Raw genomic sequence first — 21,955 nt, forward strand, 5'->3', positions numbered from 1 at the left:
CGGGTGTGGTGCCTGCTATTGGACCCGGAGTTAGCAACATCCCCCAAGAACCCGAAGAGTAGAGTCCTGGCCCCCAGCCCTGCCAGTGTAGCAGAAATGATAACGGATGATGGTGGCAGCAGCAGCCGCTCTTCTCTGGGCGAGTAGCTTAATTTTGTTCGTGTGTAATTTACGTTGAGTAGGCTAACCACGTTATTACATTAATGCACGTAAGGTGAACTAGCAAACACTGTCGTAGTTACATGCGGCTGTCTTCTTGTTTGATAGAGTGATACCATATATGCCCAAGGCTAACATTGTTATCTTTTTACAAAAAAACCAGCTAAACATGAGAGGTTTTAGGACAAAGTTTGTGTTTTCCATTGTTTGAGCACCGGTTCCAACCAAAGGAGGTATGTTGTATCAATAGAAAAGGCTAACTTTTCTAGAAAAAAAGAGACTTCTAAAAATAAAAACATTCTCCATTCTTTAAGCACAGGTTCGAGCACCGTTTAAGCACCGGCACCGTTTCAAAGGTACCGGTTTGGCACTGGTATCGGATAAAACCTAAACGATACCCATCCCTAGACACAACCTGATCTCCCTCAGGCAGCTTTCTTGTAATTTTCTTTAAGCAGACATCAGGAATAGTTCTTCGGTGCTTCTGCTCTACAATCCATGATTAATAGTGTTCTGTTGTGTTTTCGTATGCATATATGCTTTCCTTCAGAAGGGCTGGACTGCTGTTCAAGACCACAAGTTTAAAGAAAGTCTGACTCAAGGTAACAAGACAGGTGGCTCAAGACCTTTGCACAGTACTGTGACTCTATTAATGTTATGGATTGTAAAGGCCTGGAGTGTGTACTGAATGCAGAAAAAATCTGAAACACTAGATCTGGCTGCTCATACGTACCCGTGACAAAAAGTATACCTCTGTGGATTTTGTAGGATGAGAGTTAATACTTTTAAAACCATTAAGGGTTCATCTGTGACCAGGCTGCAGTAGATGCTCATTTGCCCTAAAATGTGCAAAACGCTCTGACTATTCAGAATGACAGATGGAGGAAGTAGAAAGAAGTGGTGAATTGCACTGAGGTACTGATGCTAGGAGCAGAGGCCAGATATGAGGTCGGGACTGAAACACACTTGGTAAAGTAACAATGCGATGCTATTAAGGTGGTATTACATTATCCTTTAATACATTACATTATTCATTACATTCCATCTCAGGCACATCATCCTATTTTTATAAAATATTACATTAGGTGCCTGCGGTTATATCATCATTTTCTAAAGTACATTTGAAGTACAATTAATATTTAGCAATGGACTTAATATCACATGTTGAACATGTGGAGGAAGATGGTGAAGGTGCAATATAAAAACATAAAAAAAAAGATAATTAAAGCAGCTGCATGGCATCGAGCACCCTCCCTGAGTTATCCTACATAATGAAAGATACACTTTACATTAACACAGTCTTGGCTCTGATTCCTAACATCAGCTGTACATTATATACATGTCACAGACAGCGATTAGTTATTTCCAAAAAGGACAAAGTTAAAAGCGTTCGCATGTCATCTCTTGGCAGAAAGACGTAAACGTCACAGGAGAGGAATGATGCTTTAAGACCCGTTGTGATCAATGCACCCACTGGTTTGTGTTACAGTGATTCATTCTTACTATTTTACAAATCATTTAATGCAAGTTTAAAAAGATCTGACATAAATACACACCTCAAGTCCTTATTCAGACTTGTTTCTTCTTTGTCCCATTTTGTGTGACAAAGGGGGGAAAAACGACTCGATTTTACCTCAGAATTTAACAGTATATACTGCCAAGGTCAAGAACGAACTGCTAAGCCTAATAAAAGCATTTATTTCAGGGTCACGATGTCATCTTCGATATAAACGTGGAGCCGATCGGTCATTGGTGGACGTGGGCTTCAGCTTAACCGTGGCGAACGGATTGGTACCCCTGCAATATACAAGGAGATAAGGGCAGAGGAAAATAAAAGTTGGGTTGTATGAAGGTTATAACCGGAGAAATGAGCATTACATTTTGAAAACTGTACAAACATCAGCTCAAAAACCTGAAATGAGAAGGACAGTCATGGTTTTCCAAATGCTGCTAACTAAAATGGTTTCAGCACTAGAATGCACTTCAAACTCTAATGGAAGCAGTGCTGTGCCATTTCAATCACTGCCCTCAGCTGTTGCTCTCCAATTGTACGGGTTCGTGATACACTTCAAGAAAATATCATTAGCTTTTTTAGAAGAGAAAGCACAAGCACTCCATTTTAACAGCCTGCCTCCAATTTGAAAGCAAATTTGAAATTATATTATTCTTACTTTGGGAAAAGCTGCGGTCGGGAGTCATTCACTTGCGATCTCTGTTGAAAAAAAAAGGAAAAAGAGAAAACATGATGAAGAAGGTACAGTATGAGATAGGGAGAACCATTACAAAACCACAAAACAAAGACACATGCACTAATGGGAGCTCAGCGAGATCGAGCTCTTGACCCTCTCGCTCTTTCTTTTTCACTTGGTCCTCCCACAAAGGGGCTGATTGATGACCTGTGTCAGGTTGCCCCACACGCATTTCGCAGTGGGTCCACAGTTGACACAAAGTGCAAAACTACATTATTACAGTAGTGATGGACTGTAAAAACAACAACAACTGAGAGCAAGCAAAAACAATCTGAAAATATGCTTTAAGCTCCTGGCACTCAAATTGTTTCTGCATGTTCCTAAAACGCAAATGCTATTCAGAGCACTTTCTGATCTCAGTAGCACCAAAGTGAAAAGGTCATTTCTGGAATTATTTCCAGATCACGGCAGGGTGCTAAAGAGGAGCAAACGAGGAGCACACACACACACATGCACACAAACTCCAGGCTCACATCAGCAGCTCGAGCTTCCTCCCTGCATCCACCAGAAAGAAGGATGGGGTGTCATTGAGAACAGCACCTGGCCACAGTGCCCCTGCTGGACAGATGGGCAAATGCCACATTTGTAGCAAAGGTCTGCAAATATCGCACCCCATGAGAAGTTCCATCTCACTTGCCTATCTTAATTTTCTCCATTATCTTTGCACTCACATGCAGTTTTACATGTTCGCTGAGTCCCACACTTTTTCCCAGTGTGGGTTTTTGAATGATCTTTATCGTTAATAATCTGTGGGCTGGTGGTTAGAACTTTCTGTTTAAAACTTGGGTTAAGACCAAATGAACCACATATTTATGGGAAAAGGATGTACACAACTGTGGGAAAGATTGATTTTTGCAAGCGGGCAAATAAGAAATCATTGATAAATTATCAGCAATTACACATGCGTATAATATGACACTACCCGACTAGATATGTACAATTCACAGTGGAAGAATTAGATAACTAGTTGTAGCGTAAATCTCTTTTACAAAGACTGCAGATGATAGATGATAGGACAGAGGATTGACTGATATTCTCCTCGCTGGTTATTAATAACTGACTCTCATACCTTATTTTCTGAATTAGACATGTTTGAATTCATAGGTGGTGCCTTATTCATAGACTGCGAATGTGGTTTATTCAAAGATGGTGACTGCGGTGGCGGCGGCGGTGGTGGAGGAGGGGGCGCGGCCCCACTCTGACTGCTGACTCTTGGATGGTCGGGCAGGCTGTTCATGCTGCTGTTGCTCCTGAGAGTTGCTCTACTGAAATTATACAAAAATTAAAATTAGTTTGGAAATACAATTTTTTTAAAAGCACCTGGACTTTTTAGGTCCTATTGATATAAAACCTGGTATTGGTATCTCAACGATACTTTGTTTCTGTCCTGTAAGTTCAGGATGTAGCCCACTGAAATGTGTTATATAAGTTATCAGACTTTATAATTTTTGTGTTGACTGCTGCGTATACTTCATTTATAGCTTGTAGCACATTTAAATCAAGGAACTTGACCCAAAGTCTGCAGTATAAAACACAACTACTAAAAAGTCCAGTTGCCTTTTTTTAAGCTCTTGAGACTACCACAGAAATACAGCATCTCTGTTTTTATACCCAACACCTGATCCCTTTCTCTCTCTTATTCACAAAAGCAGGTCTTACTTATTAGCCGAGGGATGGATGGATTGAGTTTTCACATGAGATGCACGGGCCTAGCTTTGGTGCAGTTGATAACGTTCACATTTAGCTGTGACAGACTGTGTGTCTAACTGAAAAAGTTTTACTTTAGCAGCTCCTGCTGAATTTCCCCACAGCAATAGGTCACCCAAATATTTTAAGTAGTTCACCTATTATTTCAGACCATGAAGTTTCATACTGACCCTCTTTTAAATATGTTGGCCCCAAAAACAATAGGGACAGCCTTGGGGCAACTACATCATGTTTTCTGCATCACGTTTGAAGGCAAATATTGTGCATGAGGTTTAGTTTAAATCCATTATTACCTGCTACTATTACAGAAAGGAAAGATATACTGACTGAAAAGCAATAAACGCGAAGCATCCTCCATTCTGAGCAATACGTTGTTTTTGTCATGATATACCAATACACTTCTGTAACAACCACCGATTATAGCAACATGACGTGACATTTGACAATAAGAGGCACCGCTTGCCACAAGGGCTGATATACTTTAAACTACAGCAGGGCCAAAGTTTGTAATGGCACTGGGGAACAGACCCAAGACCTTTCTAGAACTTCATTCGTTCCAGCTACAAGTACCAAATAGGATTGTGTTTAAACAAACTTATTAACAACAACTAAAACCACCCACACATGAAGAGGAATTATACTTCTGGGAATGAAATGAGACTGAAAAACAAGGGAGACGAGACAAAAAAAGGAGACAGTGGTGAAAGGAGCAAATAAGTATGATTTTGTATAATGCTAAATAGCTAATTAGTGCTAGCATAACCTTGAATGTAGGAGTGAGAGACACTTGAATAATGTAACTTCCACTAGCCCCAAATCATGTTGTTTACTTCGAAGTTTAAGCAAGTTGGCTGGGTATCAGAGTCTGGACAGCAGGAGTTAACTTGTTAGTGTAGCTAGCATGCTGAAAGAATGCAGATGCTAGTAGCTGCAGTATTAATACTTCAAAATCAGTCAACTCGATCTTGGGCATTATTACCATAATGCACATGCTCTCTGCCAGTTAGAGTAATTTTTACATGCTGTTTTGTAGGACTGCTGGTGGTGTCAGATTATATATAACATAATGGAGAGAAAACTCTAGAACTGTTGATCACTGATGATCAGTCAATTTAATGAGATCTTTATTACCTGGGGGTGGGTGACACTGGTGGATCGTCCACTGCTTCCACAAATGAGGCTGGAAACCATCCTTGACTGAAATCAAAAGGTGACAGAAAGTAAAAGCTACAGTTGTTACGTGTTAAGTGAAAGAAATACACATATAGGAACATGTAACGACTTGTGAGCCTTTTAGTACAAGTGAGTTATGCTTTTAGTAGTTTTTATCGATGCTAGTTGTGTGGTTAATGCCAGTCAGTCAGGTTGGAACTTTTGCCTTTGGGTAGCATCTGTGTTCAAGTACAGACTAAATATTTAATTTTGTTATCTTTGCTTCATTCAGTGCACTTTTTTCATTTTTCTTTCTTTCTTCTAGTCTAATATTTTATTCCTGTATTTTCTATTCATTCATATGTTGGCATAGTGAAACCGACCCTTCTTAAGTCAAAGGAGCTTGCAAAGAAAAGTGTCTGGACTTCTATAAGTTGCTTGAAGCCGTTTCACCTCTCATCCGAGAAGCTTCTTCAGTTCTAAGGTCAAATGGTGGAGAGTCCCAGATATAAACCTAGTGGGAGTATCCCCCCACAGAGGGACAAAAGGACCCCCTGATGATCCTCTAATCGCCTGAGCCAAGGTGTAAAACTGGGTGTGGGTCCCAATCAGCCAGAGTTTCGGGTGTGTTCATTGTGAAACCTGGCCCCACCTTATTAAGAACGCCTCTTTGCGTTCTTAAAGTCAGCAAAGAGGCACAGAAAAGAAGACCAGACACCAGCGAGGGAGGATAAGAAGGACAGACGCAACAACATTGTCATCCCCTATGTAGCCGGTGTATCTGAGAAACTCAGGAGAGTTTTCTCCAAGCATGACATCCCAGTGCATTTCAGACTCAGAAACACGCTCAGACAAAAACTGGTTCACCCGAAAGACAAAACGCCAAAACACAGACTTAACAATGTGGTGTATGCTGTACAGTGCAGCGAGGAATGCCCAGACCTCTACATTGGAGAGACCAAACAGCCACTTCACAAGCGCATGGCACAACACAGAAGAGCCACCTCCACAGGACAAGACTCAGCAGTCCATCTGCATCTTAAGGATAAAGGTCACTCTTTCGAGGATGCCAACGTTCACATTTTGGACAGAGAGGACAGATGGTTTGAAAGAGGAGTGAAAGAAGCCATCTACCGGTATGTCCACTGTGAACGACCATCTTTGAACAGAGGCAGGGGTTTACGACACAAACTCTCTGCCATCTATAATCCAGTTTTGAGATCCCTTCCCAGACGCCTTAACGCCCACTCACATCCTGGGCCATCTGATCTCAGGAATTCGCACGATAAGGTGGGGCCAGGTTTCACATGAACATACCCGAAACTCTGGCTGATTGGGACCCACGCCCAGTTTCACACCTTGGCTCAGGCGATTAGAGGATCATCAGGGGGTCCTTTTGTCCCTCTGTGGGGGGAAACTCCCACTAGGTTTATATCTGGGACTCTCCACCATTTGACCTTAGAACTGAAGAAGCTTCTCGGATGAGAGGTGAAACGTCTTCAAGAAACTTAAAGAAGTCCAGACGCTTTTCTTTGCAAGCTCCTTTGACTACGATGACCTGGATGACTGAGAACCTTCACAGACATACGACCCTTCTTAACTTTAACAACTACTGCTTGCACGAATTCTAAGGACTACACATTTTCTCAACACGCAGAATGTAGAACTGTCCAAATTTGTTGAACTTACATAACAAAAAGCAGTAGAACAGCAAAATATATACACTGTGTGTTCTGATAAAAGATTTCTAGGTAGTTTACAGACAATCTTGATGAGTAAGTAGTTATATGTAGCAGAGCTATGCAAACAAATTAAGATTTAATGTGTGTTTGGAGTTTGCTTTTGCTTATTTCTAAATGGGCTAGAAGGGCTTATGAGGCACTATCTCTATGTCTACAAATAACCCCATTCATTTTGTACTATGCTAAAATTATTACTTTTTTCTTATTAAACTGGCCTATGTCATCTGCAAGCAAATGACAGGAACGGACACTTTGCACATCCACACATGCAGTCTCCACGCAGTCACAAACTACGATTTTTTTTTACCGTGGGCTGTTGTCGGCACGTCCAAACAGCCAGCCGTTCCTGGGCTGTTGGACCAGCACATTAATTATCTGTCCCCTATTGAAGGACAGCAAGGTGGGGTTGGAGCCAACAGGCTGGTGGGCCACCCGGGCCTTCATGACTCGTCCTCCACCACCACCACCACCTCCTGCTGAGTCTGCTCCGAAGCGAAAAACGCTTCCCTGTGGAGACGGGGCTGGAGGAATGACAAATGAAACACGAAGGTACGAAGAGAACAGTTTGTTAAGCTGATAAACTTTCTTGGCAAAGAAGAATCTCTGGTGAAATTATTAATTAAAGAATATTAATGACTAGATTTTTTTTGTGTGTGTGTAACTCAGAGGGTTAGGAGATTATTAAGTGTCTTACTCCAGGCGCAATGCTTTTGTTTTAGCAGCGGGGTAATTCATTGAATTATACTGAATAAGCTGATGTTATTTTCCCCACCAGTGAACACTGGTTACAACCTACATTATTTCGCTACTGTTGTTTATGTTCTATTTTGATAAATCATTACTCCGTCTATTTTTACTCTAAGCAACCAAATAATTAGCCTTTTTTCAACTGAAAGTACAAATGAGGAGCCATGAACGTGCATGATGTGCAACGTTATTAAGAGGGCAATAAACAGTTAGAGAAAAAAATTGATAAAAACATCTGGTAGCTGTAAGCATCATAAGCACTGATGAATAGCCATGATGGGATGTGAATATTTAACAGACAAGCATTAACGTGACGGGAACACATTTATTTTTAAGTGGAACTAAACATCAGATCACTGAAATGGGTTTTTCATGGTGGCTGTGGCTCAGGAAATAGAGCATGTTGTCTAATAATCAGAATTTCGGTGGGTTCTCCAACCATGTGGGGCGATCGTGGCTCAAGAGTTGGGAGTTCGCCTTGTAATCGGAAGGTTGCCGGTTCGAGCCCCGGCTTGGACAGTCTTGGTCGTTGTGTCCTTGGGCAAGACACTTCACCCGTTGCCTACTGGTGGTGGTCAGAGGTCCTGGTGGCACCAGGGTCCGGCAGCCTCGCCTCGGTCAGTGCGCCCCAGGGTGGCTGTGGCTACACTGTAGCTTGCCATCACCAGTGTGTGTGAATGTGTGTGTGAATGGGTGGATGATTGTGTAAAGTGCTTTGGGGTCCTTAGGACCAAGTAAAGCGCTATACAGATACAGACCATTTACCATGTGTGTCAAAGTGGGTAAGATACTGAACCCAGAGCTTTCCCTGATGCATTGTTTGGAGTGTGAGTGAATCTTAGGTTAAAAGTGCTTAGGCATAGATAAAAGCTAGAAAGTAGAAGAGCACTATGGATCATAAATGCATCACTTGAACACCTAAAAAGCTGATGTTAAGTCTATTTTAAAGCATTGTAGTTCTTTATTAATCCGCTGCTCACCTCTTGATGGTATTTTGCCGAGGGGCATCTCGTCTCTGCTCCTTCTGATCTCCTCCCTCATTCCCACCTGTATGAACATATAACAAGCACAGACTGAGACTATATTCAAATCTGTTGTCATTTTACTATTCGTTTAAACATGAGGTACTGCTGTTGTTTTTGTAGGAAAGAGTAAACTAAGAGTGGACTAAATAAGCTCAAGCCTGCTGGAATTTCAGGTGCAAACAACATTTCTATTAATGTCAGAATCAGAATACTTTATTAATCCCGAAGGAAATTATAGATCTGATGTCCAATCACTAATCTCTCAAAGGTTTTTGAGAATCCTCTAAATCAAACTATACTGACAGCAATAATTGGGGGTCGTTTCAGTCTACGCTGACCTTCTACAATAAAAAATGAATACTCTGCCATTTGTGTCTCTGATTGGTAGATGACTAATTTTCCTAAGAGGAAACATCGCCCACATAGACTGACAGGATTTGAGGTATGATGTATTTTTTGCATCTGATTGCTTGAGGGGATGTAGATGACAAATTTTAGGCCTGGTAGCCGTTCATTTCACGTGCAATGAGCTGAAAATTGGATGTTTTATGTAGACTTTACCATGTGAAGTAAAGCGAAAATTAAAATGATAACTGACCTGTCTTAATGAATCGTTCATGTTCATTTTATAAATTTTTTTTTTTAAGTTCTCCTAGGTTCTCATTAATATTATGTCCCTGTCTTGCTTCTTTTTTGGTTTCTTTTCTGCTGCTGTGGGAGCTTTTTTACTTGTTTTGTTCGATATGTTCTTTGTTCCAATCACTTGTACATACTGGACTTTTTTATTACAAACCCAGTTCCAAAAGATTTGGGAGGTTGTGTAAAATGTAATTATGATTTGGAAGCCCGTGTTGTATTCACAATAGAACACAGGGCGAGATTAAACTGCATCATTTTTTAGAAAAAGATTTTGAATTTGATTGCAGGAACATGCCTCAAAAAAAGTTGAGACAAAGCCGAGTTTACCACTTTAGCTTTCTCTTTTCTTTTAATCACAGTCTGTAAAAATCTGGGAACCCTTGAACACAAATACCCACAGATTCTCAGAATCTTTAGAGAATAAAAAAACATTATTCTGAAATTATCCCACAATTTTCAGATATTTTTTTTAATTCACTGATTTATTTTTTTTTAGAATGGTAAACCTCTGCCCCTATAAGATGCTGTTTTTCTTATATCCAGTCATGTGACTGACCTGTTGCCAGTTGACTTAATCGGCTGAAAAATGTTCCTGCAGATGTTTTCTCGCAGTACAACTTCATTTTCTAGCTTTTTGTCGACCCATCCCAGACGTATTGCTTGTTGTTAAAATGGTAAATGGTAAATGGCCTGTATTTATATAACGCTTTACTAGTCCCTAAGGACCCCAAAGTGCTTTACACATCCAGTCATCCACCCATTCACACACACATTCACACACTGGTGATGGCAAGCTACATTGTAGCCACAGCCACCCTGGGGCGCACTGACAAGATGAGATAAATTTTCTATGTGTATTCTGTTCTATTTTGAATAAAATATGAATTTCTGAGATTAACAAATCATTGCATTCTGTTTTTGTTTGCATTTTACACTTTACAGTTTTGTTTCTTTTTGGATATAAAAAAACCAATTAAGTATCATAGCATTTCTGTTTTATAATAATAATAAAAATAATGGATTGGATTTATATAGCGCTTCTCAAGGGACCCAAAGCGCTTTACAATACCACTATTCATTCACTCACTGGTGGAGGCAGCTACAGTTGTAGCCACAGCTGCCCTGGGGCAGACTGACAGAAGCGAGGCTGCCATATTGCGCCATCGGCCCCTCTGGCCAACACCAGTAGGCAAGTAGGGCAAAGTGTCTTGCCCAAGGACACAACGACCAGGACAGAGAGCTCAGGGATTGAACCGGCGACCTTCCGGTTACAGATGCGATTCCCAACCCCCTGAGCCACGGTCGTCCCAATGACTTCACTACCCATAAATTATTCATTGTGGCATTTTTGAAATTACAGTTGTTGAGTGTTCACTATTTCTTGTGAAGGTAGTTTACTTGTGATAGCAGCTGTGGCAGATTAGTTTGCACCAGCGGGCCAGGAAACAGCGATTCATTTGAGCTTAAAGGAATAGTTCCACTTTTACTCACTGACTGTTAGATGAAAAGATTTATTGCACACTACAGCCAGCAGCCAGTCAACTTATCTTAGAAACATGGAGGGAACAGTGTGGCTCTGAAGTCAGTATACACATAGATGCTTTTTTTTTCCCTTTTAATTTGTCAAACCTGACTCACAGGCTTTTCTCTGTGATACACTGGGATAAATCCCTCGTCAGACCAAAACAAACACTGGATCAATGCTAATCCTCTGATTGTTATTATGAAAGCATATGTGGGATATGGTGGTTCACTGGCATGTCGCCTTCCAATGAGGAACAGACCAGCAGGGTTTATCTCAGGGACATCTTTGGTCTTTACTTCAATAGTAATTGCAGCTGTTATTACAAACAACAATGTGGTTTTGATTTGTGCAATTATCTTTGGTGGTAATAAATCACTTTACCGAACTCAGAGACAGAAAAATGTGCACATATTTGAATGCTACACAGGGTTCAGATTCAGATAGCTTTAAAAATGTGTGCCGCATTCTTCAATTTATAACTTTATCCCTCCTCTAAAGGTTTTCTGTAATTGTGTTTCATGCACCAAGTGTGATTCATTTTGAAGATTTCAAATCAATCAATGCTAACCACCAGAGGGCACTCTGGTAACAAAAATGTTGTGCTTTCCCCCACAATGGCGTGCCTTGGGTCTGATGTTATGCATTTCTCAGTGGAGATAACTCACAGTTGTATCGCAATTGGATTTCTTATCTAATATGTGGCTCATGAATTCAGTTCTACTCAACAATGCAATTTTTAAACTTTCAAGCGGTTTTCAATTTTAAATTTCCCAAAATAGACTTTAAAGAGATTCACTCAGTTTTCCACCCCAAAGACAGGATTATACCCCACACAGCTGCATATTTTTGGAGTTGTGGAAGTTTCATATGTCACTGTGGCCCCAAACCTTGCATAAATAATTCAGTTGCTAGGGTGAGTCACTGATATAGACACACTTTCTTCTGAACTCACAATGTTGTCCAAAGTTGAAGGTCTGTGGGCCTCCGGTTGTCTGGTGGCATCAACCTCTTCTGTCCAGGCAGCAGCTTTCTGCTGGAGAGTAACCCCGTTCTGCAACACATCATCATCAACACACACACACACACACACACACACACACACACACACACACACACACACACACACACACACACACACACACACACACACACACACACACACATGCAGATAAATATTTTTCCCCATTAGTAAGTGAGGATTAACACAGTTGCAAGCTTAGGTCAGAGCAGCTTATTTTAATACTCATTTGGCCAAAAAGAGGAAACTGAACACAGTCTTCAGAGTGATGCTATTACACATACCATTCGTACAACTTTTGAAAAAACAAAATGTAGGTTTAAATCAACGTAGTTTTATTAGTCTTGCCTTACAAATATGCCACCAGCATGCCTTTCTGTTTACAAGACCAAAATCTGTTTCATCTGGAAAGGTTAAAGCTGTGGCATTAAAAGTTTGTGAAAAAAGTTTATGCGATTAGGCAATAACTGCCAGATGGGGCCAACTTTTTGAGCATAAGCGACAAACAAAACAAAAAAACAAAAATCCCAACTTCTGATTATGAACTCAGCAAAAACTTTTGAGTCTCTGAACTCAATATTTAATTTCACATCTTATTTACTACAACTTGATATTTATTTTGTAAATCATGGCCCCATTTTTGGTAAAATAGATATTAATGCCAGGAATGCTTTTGGGAATTCCCTGCGATTTGTTAGTTCAGGGGTCCCCAATCCCAGTCCATGAGGGCCGGTGTCCCTGCAGGTTTTAGATGTGTCCTTGATCCATCACAGCTGATTTAAATTGATAAATTACCTTCTCAACATGTCTTGAAGTTCTCCAGAGGCCTGGGAATGAACTAATCATGTGATTCAGCTGTGTTGACCCAGGGTGATATTTAAAACCTGCAGGGACACCGGCCCTCGTGGACTGGGATTGGGGACCCCTGGGTTAGTTGCTACTGAATAGCTGTGCAGTGTCTGCATTTTCTAAAAACCAAGTTGGTGATGCCCGAAATGTTTGACTTAAAGCTTCAAGACAAAGGTCCACATTCGCTACATCTGTGCTTTATATGCAAGCTATGTTGCAGACATAGTACACCCCAACAGGAAAATCCACCACGCCTACCATGTAAGGTGCACAGGCACAAGGAACAGAAAAAGGAGCCCAAGAGGGTATGTTGCAAAAGTACCTCCTATCTCCTTTTCTAACCACTTGTCCTTGACCTCGATGACATTTTTACTGTGGTCAATGACAAGCGGTGTGTAGGAGAATTCGTATGGAAGCAGGACATGAGAAGAGCAGTTTGCTGAGCATCCAAACGACCCTTGTCTCCTAAAATGATGTGAGGTCACTGTGTTGAATCAACAGTGTGCAGAATATGAACTACAGAACGCACGTCTTACTTCACCACAACTTGTTCTTAGCCTAAAGCTTCAAAATGAGAATGACGTGAAAACTAACACTTCATCAAAAAGGTTGGAACTTTAAAGAGAGAGCATATAGGGCCAGATTTACAAAGATTATATGGCAGCCCAAAGCCTTCTCACACAAAAAGCTTTTGGATTTACTAACAGTTTTGTGAACATCGTGGATATTTTTGTTTTTTGTTGTTTTTTTGAGTTTTTTGGCAGCTGGCCTGTGACGTATGTATGATGTATCTGTGACGTATATTATGACACACGTATTTGCAAACGTGATTTACTCACATTTGTTGTGTGTTATTTATTGTAAATTGCACAAAATCTACCACAAAGCCTAATGCCTGTCGTGGTTGTCATAGTTGCTTCTCGCGTCTTTATGTCGAACAAGAGGGGTAAATTTTATCAGACAAAGTGTGTTATTGGTATGGATGGATGGCTCAAAAGTTTGTTCTGTCCTAAAACTCTTGACTCATAATTCACCCTGAGTAATTAGAGGCTTATTTCTGCTTGTCAGTAATGCTGGTATTGTAACACAGCAGATCAGAAATTAACTTGACAGAGCTGTTTCTCAGCAGTGCGCACACAGTGAGTGATTTCTCTCCAGTCTTTAATGAGTAAAATTGAAATGTTTGTCAAAAGCTTTTTGCAGCTAATAATGAGATTATGTCACTATGTTAGATGAATACTCAGAATGTTACCTTCGTTAACACAGGGCAGCTCAAATTCTGATGGTAAATAACATTTGTCATTCTTCTACACATCCTATAGGTCAGCTGTTCCACACAGATTTCAGTTTTATACAGTGTAATAGTTTGTAATATTGCAGCTCTCCTCTGGATAAATCCAGCTCTCCGCCTCAGTCTCAGTCCTCAAGACTTCAAACCCAGTGCCAAGAGGTTTCTAACAGAAGAGTTATCCCTCATATCCTTCAGACTCCTCCACTGATCTGACCTGCCTCACTGGTTTCTGAGAGTGGAAACTATACACGCGCCTATGCACTGTAATATTTTGGTTAGTAGGCCCAGATAACTCTCTCTCATGCTTCCTCATTGGGTCTGGGGCTGCTCTTGGTAGAATGCTGGTTAGTACTGCGAGACAACAAAGACAGCATCATTTAAACCAAACTAAATTCTACGGACGCTTGAACGCACTTCAATTAATATAGCTCATAATCTTGATTTAGAAAGTTGATATAGATCAATGTTGTGTAAGGCAACAACGGGATGAGAAGAAGATTATTTTTTACAGCAGTGTTATGTTCAGAGTTCAACTGTGCATTTAACTGTTGTTGAAACTTCAACATTGCTCAGCAGGTTAAGGCTTGAAATGGGAAACACAATTATAATTCACATTTACATGATATGCTGTCACTTATGGGATGGTGTTTACTCCTCTCCTTTCATAAAGGATGGTCCCAGTGTTTTCTGTGCTAAAGGGGGTAATAAAGGAAGTAGTGGAGCTTATTTCTTAGGGACCAGGAGAATTGGAACATTTCTTATTATGTCTGCCGCACAGACACTTACGCATCACTTCACTCAGTTAGGAACCTTCCTGAACAAAATGGACTACTGGAAGGTATCAAGTGATCCAAACAACAAACTTTCCAGATCAAAATCTGATCAGCTGCAATGAGCCTGTTCCACATGGCCCAAACCCTCATAGGACCTGAAGGATCCCCTGCCAGCACCCTGGTGCCACTAAACCCACGGGCCTCCTTGTTCACATCATGTTTAAGCTGCTTTGGTGGATTTTATGCTCCCCTCCCCTTGTGTTTTTTCCTCTTTGCTTCTTCTCCTTTGCTCCTCTCTCTCCTCTCTCACTAGTCTCCTCCAGTATGTCAGGGGGAGTAATTGATCCTTTCCCTGGCAATAATAGTAACTATAACTGTGCTCCTGTCATGTCAAATCTATTATTAAATTGCATGAGATAATCTGTGGTTAAATAGTAACTGTGTCTCTTTTGAGCTCCGGCTTCATTACATCTGCTGATTTAATCTGACTTTCATGATTTCGATCATTCATGAGCATCTTTCCTCAGATTCTTTCTCTGTTATTCATCTACTGCATTTTAGCATCTCTTTGAGCAGCTTTCAAACTGCTGATCATAAAGGCATACAGCAGAGTGGCCACATCTTACTTGCTTATTCTCACATGACGGTAAGATTAGTTGTTATGAGGTCATATTTAATATGTTGCAAGGGTCTGTTTTGTACAGTAGTAGCTATTTATCTATTCCTGTTGTAGCATACGGTTCAACCAACATCTGCTCAACAGGAACAACTAACATGAAATGTTGGTAGAGCGGTATCATAAAAAGTGAAACAAATATCATAAAAGTGAGTCCAGAGTTCAAAGACACAACCTGCAACCAGGCTTGCTGTAGGAAGCAAACCTGCTCTTGAACTTTAAAAGTCTGACAAATGGTTATAAAACAGGATGACCTCACTCTGGGGAATTATATCTTATATCTTATCTTATGTTTCTCTGACATTCATTAGTAAACTTCATCTGCGAAGCATCTCCAGTTAGTAAGCCAAAGTGAGCTATAAATATTAAACTTACAAATGCTATTTGAAGTAAGTTGTATACCTTATTCATGAGTTTGGTGAAGGACTCTATCAGGCCACAGTGCTTTTCTGCCAGGAAGCGGTATCTTCTCTCTTCCTCCTGCAGAGCCTGGTTATGGCTCTCCCTGAGGAAGTCCACATACTCACTACCACCCTGAGGATACGCCTAATTGACAGAACATGGATACAGAAAACTGTACAAGGACACATACACAAACAGCAGTGCTGAATTTCTCTCCAGTGTACTGAAAGAGTACAGGAGAGAAACGCACAAACCTGGCTGGGTCTCCTGTTCAGTCTCTCCAGAGCTGCTGCCTGGCTGCGGAGTTGCATTTCATACGTTTCCCTGCTGCCCTGTATGAGAATGCATATCACACCTGTGTAAAACCATCTCAAACGCTCAGGTATTTACATTAAGTTGAAAATCTATTTGTAGAAGCTACAATTTTCAAGTTATATTAATTTCCAGCTTGATTTTTTATTTTATTTAATTTTTTTTGGACTCTACTAGAGTAACTTTGTATGATTCACAGTTCAAAATAAGCCTTTAAAAAAAAAAAAAAAAATACTAGGTTACAGCCCTGCCACTCAGTCCATCCTTTATGTGAAACAAGCTGGTTTAGTTTGTTGCCTTTTTAGGCCACCCTGGCTTGAAACCAGCGTTCTTCTGACTGGCTGCCAATTGCAAACAGAAGGTTTGAACAGCAGGTGTGTTGGGCGCCGTTCACAGCCAGACCTCTGACATCAGACAGATCCAAGAGAAGATAATCTGAGCTGTTAGAGCAGTTTGAAGTCTTCTGGGTCACTTTGACATACACTGACCTCATTATTTTTAGCTTTGGCCACGTTTAGCATGAGCACCATTGTAAGCATATATAAGAGGGAAAGCATAAGAGGTTCAGTTTACCCTATCCTGTCATACTCTTACAGTCCCTTCTGTTTTGTTCTTACTCACCAATAAGTAATCTCTGTCTAATCTGACATTTTTTTCCATGGAGTCAAGAACCTCCAAACTGAACCAGCGGAACTGAGAAGAGACAAAGAAAATAAAGTTACCCTAAAAACATGGAAAACCAGGAACATATTCATTATATCGTAGTCAAACACCATGATGAGCAATGAGTGTCTACTAATATGTAACTTACTAATCCCTCCAGTTCTAAGGTGAGTCTTCGCTGGCTCTCAGAAACCTGAATCAGGACATCTCCTGAAAGATGAGTGGATTATAAATATATAATATCTTTACAGAACAAAAACATGAAATTATATAATGTGCATTTTGACTTCCAAACTCATCAGGTATCAACAGATTCAAAACCAGATTTATCAGTAATGATAAGCAGGTAAAACATGTTCTGTTGTTGCTAATATAAGATCAGACCATCATGACTCTAAAGTCCTTTTTGTGTCACAGATACTGAATGATCTCACAACTCACTATTACACAAGTGGCTGATTTCAGCTTTGTGTTGCTCCAGCCTAATTTTTTATTGTTTTATTAACCCAGATTATGTTTCTCTATGTAGGTGCATGTAATAACACGATAACTCTAGCCAAATTAAGGAACTGTATTTCTTAGTCCATTAAAAATAAAGCAGATGTTGACCAAAGTGTTGCACAGCTGATGGAGAGAAACCAACATAATGGCTTTGACAGTATTTTGGACAATTTCCACTTGTGAATACAGCCTAGAGTAAAGCCGAATAAAGACTCGTGAAGGAGTAAGCCAACCCTGAAACTATAAATGTTGGCAGCATCAGAGGCCCACCTTTCACTGTTAACAATTATGGAACTACCATTATATTAGCAGGTAAAGAAATGCTGTAAGAGTTATTTCAAAGCGAATCCATAAAGACGTGTTCAAGGCTGTACTAACAGTGATTCAGAACAACAATAAGGAAACTGTATTTATGAAAGGAGACTGCTCCAAAAGGGCAGCACGGTGGCACGGTGGTTAGCACTGTTGCCGCACAGCAAGAAGGTCCTGAGTTCAACTCCAACATCAGGCCGGGGTCTTTCTGTGTGGCGTTTGCATGTTCTCCCCGTGTTTGCGTGGGTTCCCTCCGGGTACTCCGGCTTCCTCCCACCGTCCAAAGACATGCAGCTTGTGGGGATAGGTTAATTGGATAATCCAAATTGCCACTAGGTGTGAATGTGCGAGTGAATGTGAGTGTGAATGGTTGTCTGTCCCTATGTGTTAGCCCTGCGACAGACTGGCGACCTGTCCAGGGTGTACCCCGCCTTTCGCCCTATGACAGCTGGGATAGGCTCCAGCGCCCCCCGCGACCCTGAAAAGGATAAGCGGAAGCAAATGGATGGATGGATGGACTGCTCCAAAAGTACATAGCTACAGTACAATGAAAAGTATTTACCTCCTTGTTCGTTTTTCTCATAATTTGTACACTGTTTCTCAGATAATCAAACAAATTTCAATATCAGGCCAGTATAACCCGAGTAAACCCGAGTGCTTGAGCTGTAGGTCACAAACTGATGGCTGAGCAGTCTTCATCAGTTTTTGGGCCAGGTAGGTTTAGATAGCTTTTATCCCTTATTACAGGAAAGCCAAACTCATTTTCCATTGTGGGCCACATACAGGACTGGTAAAAGTATAAATTGCTATGGTACAAAATAAAAATGAACTTTTCTTTCATTTAAATATTTGTCTATTACGTGATTACATTGGTGTAGTATTAACAGCCATAGCCAATGTCTATGTAGCAAAAACCTGTAAAACTTAAATATTTAAGATGATTTATTTAAAAAAAAAAAAAAAAGATCATTTATAAACTGCATTCTGTGCTGACTCTAGTTATCTCTGTCTAATGATAAATGACATGATGATCTGAAATGAGGTAGTTTGCTAGCTCTGGAAGTTATTTTCTTGCTAACCCTGTTGTGTATATTACAGTTTTCCTAGTGTTCTACTCTTTGTGGCTTTATAAAGTGTTCTTTACCACTTTGTGTGGATGGCTGGTGAACTTTCATTTTTGACTCTTGGGCTTGAGGACCAGTGTAAGTGATTTGACTGTTACTTACATTTTTATACAGCTTCCTTGTTACTATACTGAATTGATTTCTTACAACACCTCTACTTCCTTTTTAATGAATCTCTGCGTAATCGCAATAGCATCCTGAAAGTTTCGCAACTTCTTCCTGAGAAACCTCAAAGGTCAGCTCCTGCTGTCAAGATTTATTGGAGTGAAGGGTAGGGGATGGACCTAAACACTGATAAGAGCTCTAACCCAGTTCCATCATCATTTTCTAGCCTACTGAAACATTGCAGTACATTCTGGAAATGTTCGACTTATTCAGCAGGGAGACTATATCATTGTACAGTGTACAGTAAGAGTAGACTAATGATCCAGTTCCTACAAGGTCTTCAACTCCAACTGTTTAAACTGTCATACCGCTGACATAAAGCAGTTAAGTGAACGGAGCACGGCCCGCAGCCTGTCTTCATCTATTATTCATGTCCCCCGCTGACATCTGACACCCATCTGCCAACATTCTTAACTTACATAAAAACTCCCTGAAACATACATCAATTTAGCTTTGAACCCATCCAGCTGTTATGAATTAGAAATTAAAGTTTAAAGTTCTGCCACATTCTTCACTTGATTTGAGCCCAATGCAAATATTAGGTGAGTCTAAGCGAAATCTTTTAGTTCTTGTGTGCACTGACTGTTGCAAATGCTGTGAAATGCAGTGCCTTCAATAATTTCAAACACTATGTTTAACACACACATCAAAGCTAATCACAAGCACACATTACGCATGCACAGCAATTATGAGTGCAATAAAATGCTGCCTCGGGGAAAACTGGGGTCCTCATGTTTTAATGTGTTTAATAAATGGCCACGAATACATCACAGACAAACTGCTCATATCCTGGTGAGGTGCAAAAACGTCTTTGCGTTTCCACTCATCAGCTGTGGATTCTCACATACCTATGGAGCGTGATGATGCCGTGTGGAAAGCTCTCTCCCCAATCTTTGAAAGTGCGCTAAAGTAAGCGTCACTTGTCGCAGCAAGAGCTGAAACACACAAACACACACACACACACACACACACAGCACAGTCGTTTGATGGTTTTCTTTAGCACAGTTCATTTTCCAGATATGGCACTTCAAAAGCAGATGCTAAATATAAGAATATGGAAAATTATCAGCCCTATTTGTATTCAAATGTAACGTTTATATACCCAGGTCCTCTGCCTGTAATGTACCAAATGAGTGGTTGAACAAAAGTATGCAAAACAGTCTGAGAGTGTGAGACTGGCTCATTTCAAGAGTGAAACATTACTGATTGTGCTTTATTACTGTCAGTCTGCATTTTATAAAGTGACGCTGGGACAGTAAAATTAACAAGTTCTAATTTTGTCACTTCCTGGTCTTGGTAAGAGCTCAGTGACATGTTATAAGTTTCAGGCTCCGCCCTGAACACACACAAGAAGTTTACAGCCCCCCTTTGCGGCTGACAAAGAGACACATCTTAATCTAGTTCTTATGTCTGCAGGACTGTTGATGCACCACTGCTATTACTGATTAATTCTTGATACAATAATTGTGCTGTCTACACAAACACATTTAACTTAATATAATGAATATCATTTACATTTCATCATTTTAAAGATCTTCACATTAATGCACCAGCAGTGGGATGAGTGATGAATATGATGTAGGTAGCTGAAAGACAGAGTTTAATCCTGGCTCTGCAATCAGCTCTTCCCTTTCTTACAAGACTTATAGAAAACATATAGAGCTACACCTAAAAAGAATCCAATAGTTCTATATTGAACAAAAGCGTCATTGTTCCATTATGTCCACATCAAATATAGTGGTGGAAGCGTGTTTGTCTGCTGATAATGTAGTCATAACAACGTTGGTTGGTTACAGACCCATAACTAAGGCTGTAATAGCACCAGGATATTCCCAAAGCATATGAACTTTGGAGTTGCACTCATATAGATACCTGGCAGCTCCCAAACTGCAGTTTATGGCAGTTATAAAGATAGTTTTGTGATTTTTCCCCAAAATAACATTTAAAAAAATTAGCAGCAGATTTTTTCTTTGTTTTTGCTTCCATACATTTGTTCTTTTCTTTCAATACTTACTCTTGAAGGCTTGGATGTAACTGTTCCCCAGTGAAACCAGTTTCTGTAGGCCTGGGTTGAACTCATTAATCAAGCTCTGTTTACAAAAGCACACACACACACATATGCACAATTACCACAGCTTCTTTTGAGTATTGATAGCCAGAAAAATGTAACAAACCCACTTAAAGAGGAATCAATACAATTAATCTTGAACTCAATTTATATTTATGAGCACACCCGCTCTCTCTCTCAACACTGGAGCCTCTGCAACACAAGATTCAAATCTCTGCTGCTATCAATTGAAAGCGAATGCTCGTTGAATTCGAAAATGGCATCACGTTTTCCACCCCAGTAGCCACGAAATGTTTCCATGTTACAAAATTTGCCCCAGTTCCCCAAAGAATCTCTCAAGAGGAAATCAAGTTTGTTTAATGCAAGTGCACGGCCCACACAAAGTATCTGTTTCTTACCGAGTAAATCCCCAAGGTGGAGCGATGCAGCTGATCACTATTCATTCCCGACATGTTTATATCCAGAATAGTGCAACTGTGAATTGAATCCAGAGAAGGTCTGCAGGCCTTAAATCTCTCTGAAAAAGTCCCACAACCTCTGAAAGAAATGAGAGTTAGATTGGGTGTGGAGCTGAAGAGCGAGGGCAGCTCAGTGAGGTGGTAATCAACACCGGTATGGCCTGAGAAAGATAGGAGTAAATAATTAAACGTGGCCCAACCATAAAACACACTGACACATGCTTTGTGTGTGCTCAGGTGGGTGTTACCTGAAGTGAATGTTTTATTCAAGACTTTAGTACATATCTGCTTTCACAAAGTGTTGGAAATGATTAAAATAACCTGTAAAATTACACTGTTATTATCATATAAAACCATATTTTTTCAATATAACAGAATAAATCCAACAATTTCTCTCG

General features: G+C 40.3%; 1 protein-coding gene across 2 annotated transcripts; it reads right to left on the bottom strand.

Annotated features, from left to right (window-relative positions):
- Window positions 1-1,162: 1,162 nt before the first annotated feature.
- baiap2l2a (BAR/IMD domain containing adaptor protein 2 like 2a) lies at window positions 1,163-21,690 on the bottom strand. 2 transcript variants are annotated; one of them, XM_080905495.1, is made up of 14 exons: window positions 21,498-21,690; window positions 21,046-21,121; window positions 19,880-19,966; window positions 17,078-17,139; window positions 16,888-16,959; window positions 16,209-16,286; window positions 15,955-16,098; window positions 11,898-11,996; window positions 8,737-8,803; window positions 7,317-7,530; window positions 5,247-5,312; window positions 3,478-3,670; window positions 2,331-2,371; window positions 1,163-1,956 (listed from the first exon to the last, which is right to left on the bottom strand). In XM_080905495.1, exons 1-14 carry the CDS (start codon window positions 21,549-21,551, stop codon window positions 1,875-1,877), a joined length of 1,335 nt encoding a protein of 444 aa, XP_080761621.1. In that variant the 5' UTR covers window positions 21,552-21,690; the 3' UTR covers window positions 1,163-1,874. The 2 variants fall into 2 exon arrangements, with proteins under 2 accessions (XP_080761621.1, XP_080761620.1); XM_080905494.1 differs by having other exon boundaries at window positions 3,478-3,673.
- Window positions 21,691-21,955: the final 265 nt, after the last annotated feature.

The sequence above is a fragment of the Rhamphochromis sp. 'chilingali' genome (genome assembly GCF_963969265.1).
Source record: "Rhamphochromis sp. 'chilingali' genome assembly, chromosome: 15".
Taxonomy (NCBI): domain Eukaryota; kingdom Metazoa; phylum Chordata; class Actinopteri; order Cichliformes; family Cichlidae; genus Rhamphochromis; species Rhamphochromis sp. 'chilingali'.

Excerpts from the sequence above, each read along its gene's own strand:
- baiap2l2a (XM_080905494.1), bottom strand. The coding sequence starts at position 21,551 with ATGTCGGGAATGAATAGTGATCAGCTGCATCGCTCCACCTTGGGGATT. Across the intron at positions 16,099-16,208 it reads TGAACAGGAGACCCAGCCAG|GCGTATCCTCAGGGTGGTAG; the intron begins GTTTGTGCGTTT and ends TCTGTCAATTAG. Across the intron at positions 8,804-11,897 it reads CTTCAACTTTGGACAACATT|GTGGGAATGAGGGAGGAGAT; the intron begins GTGAGTTCAGAA and ends ATGTTCATACAG.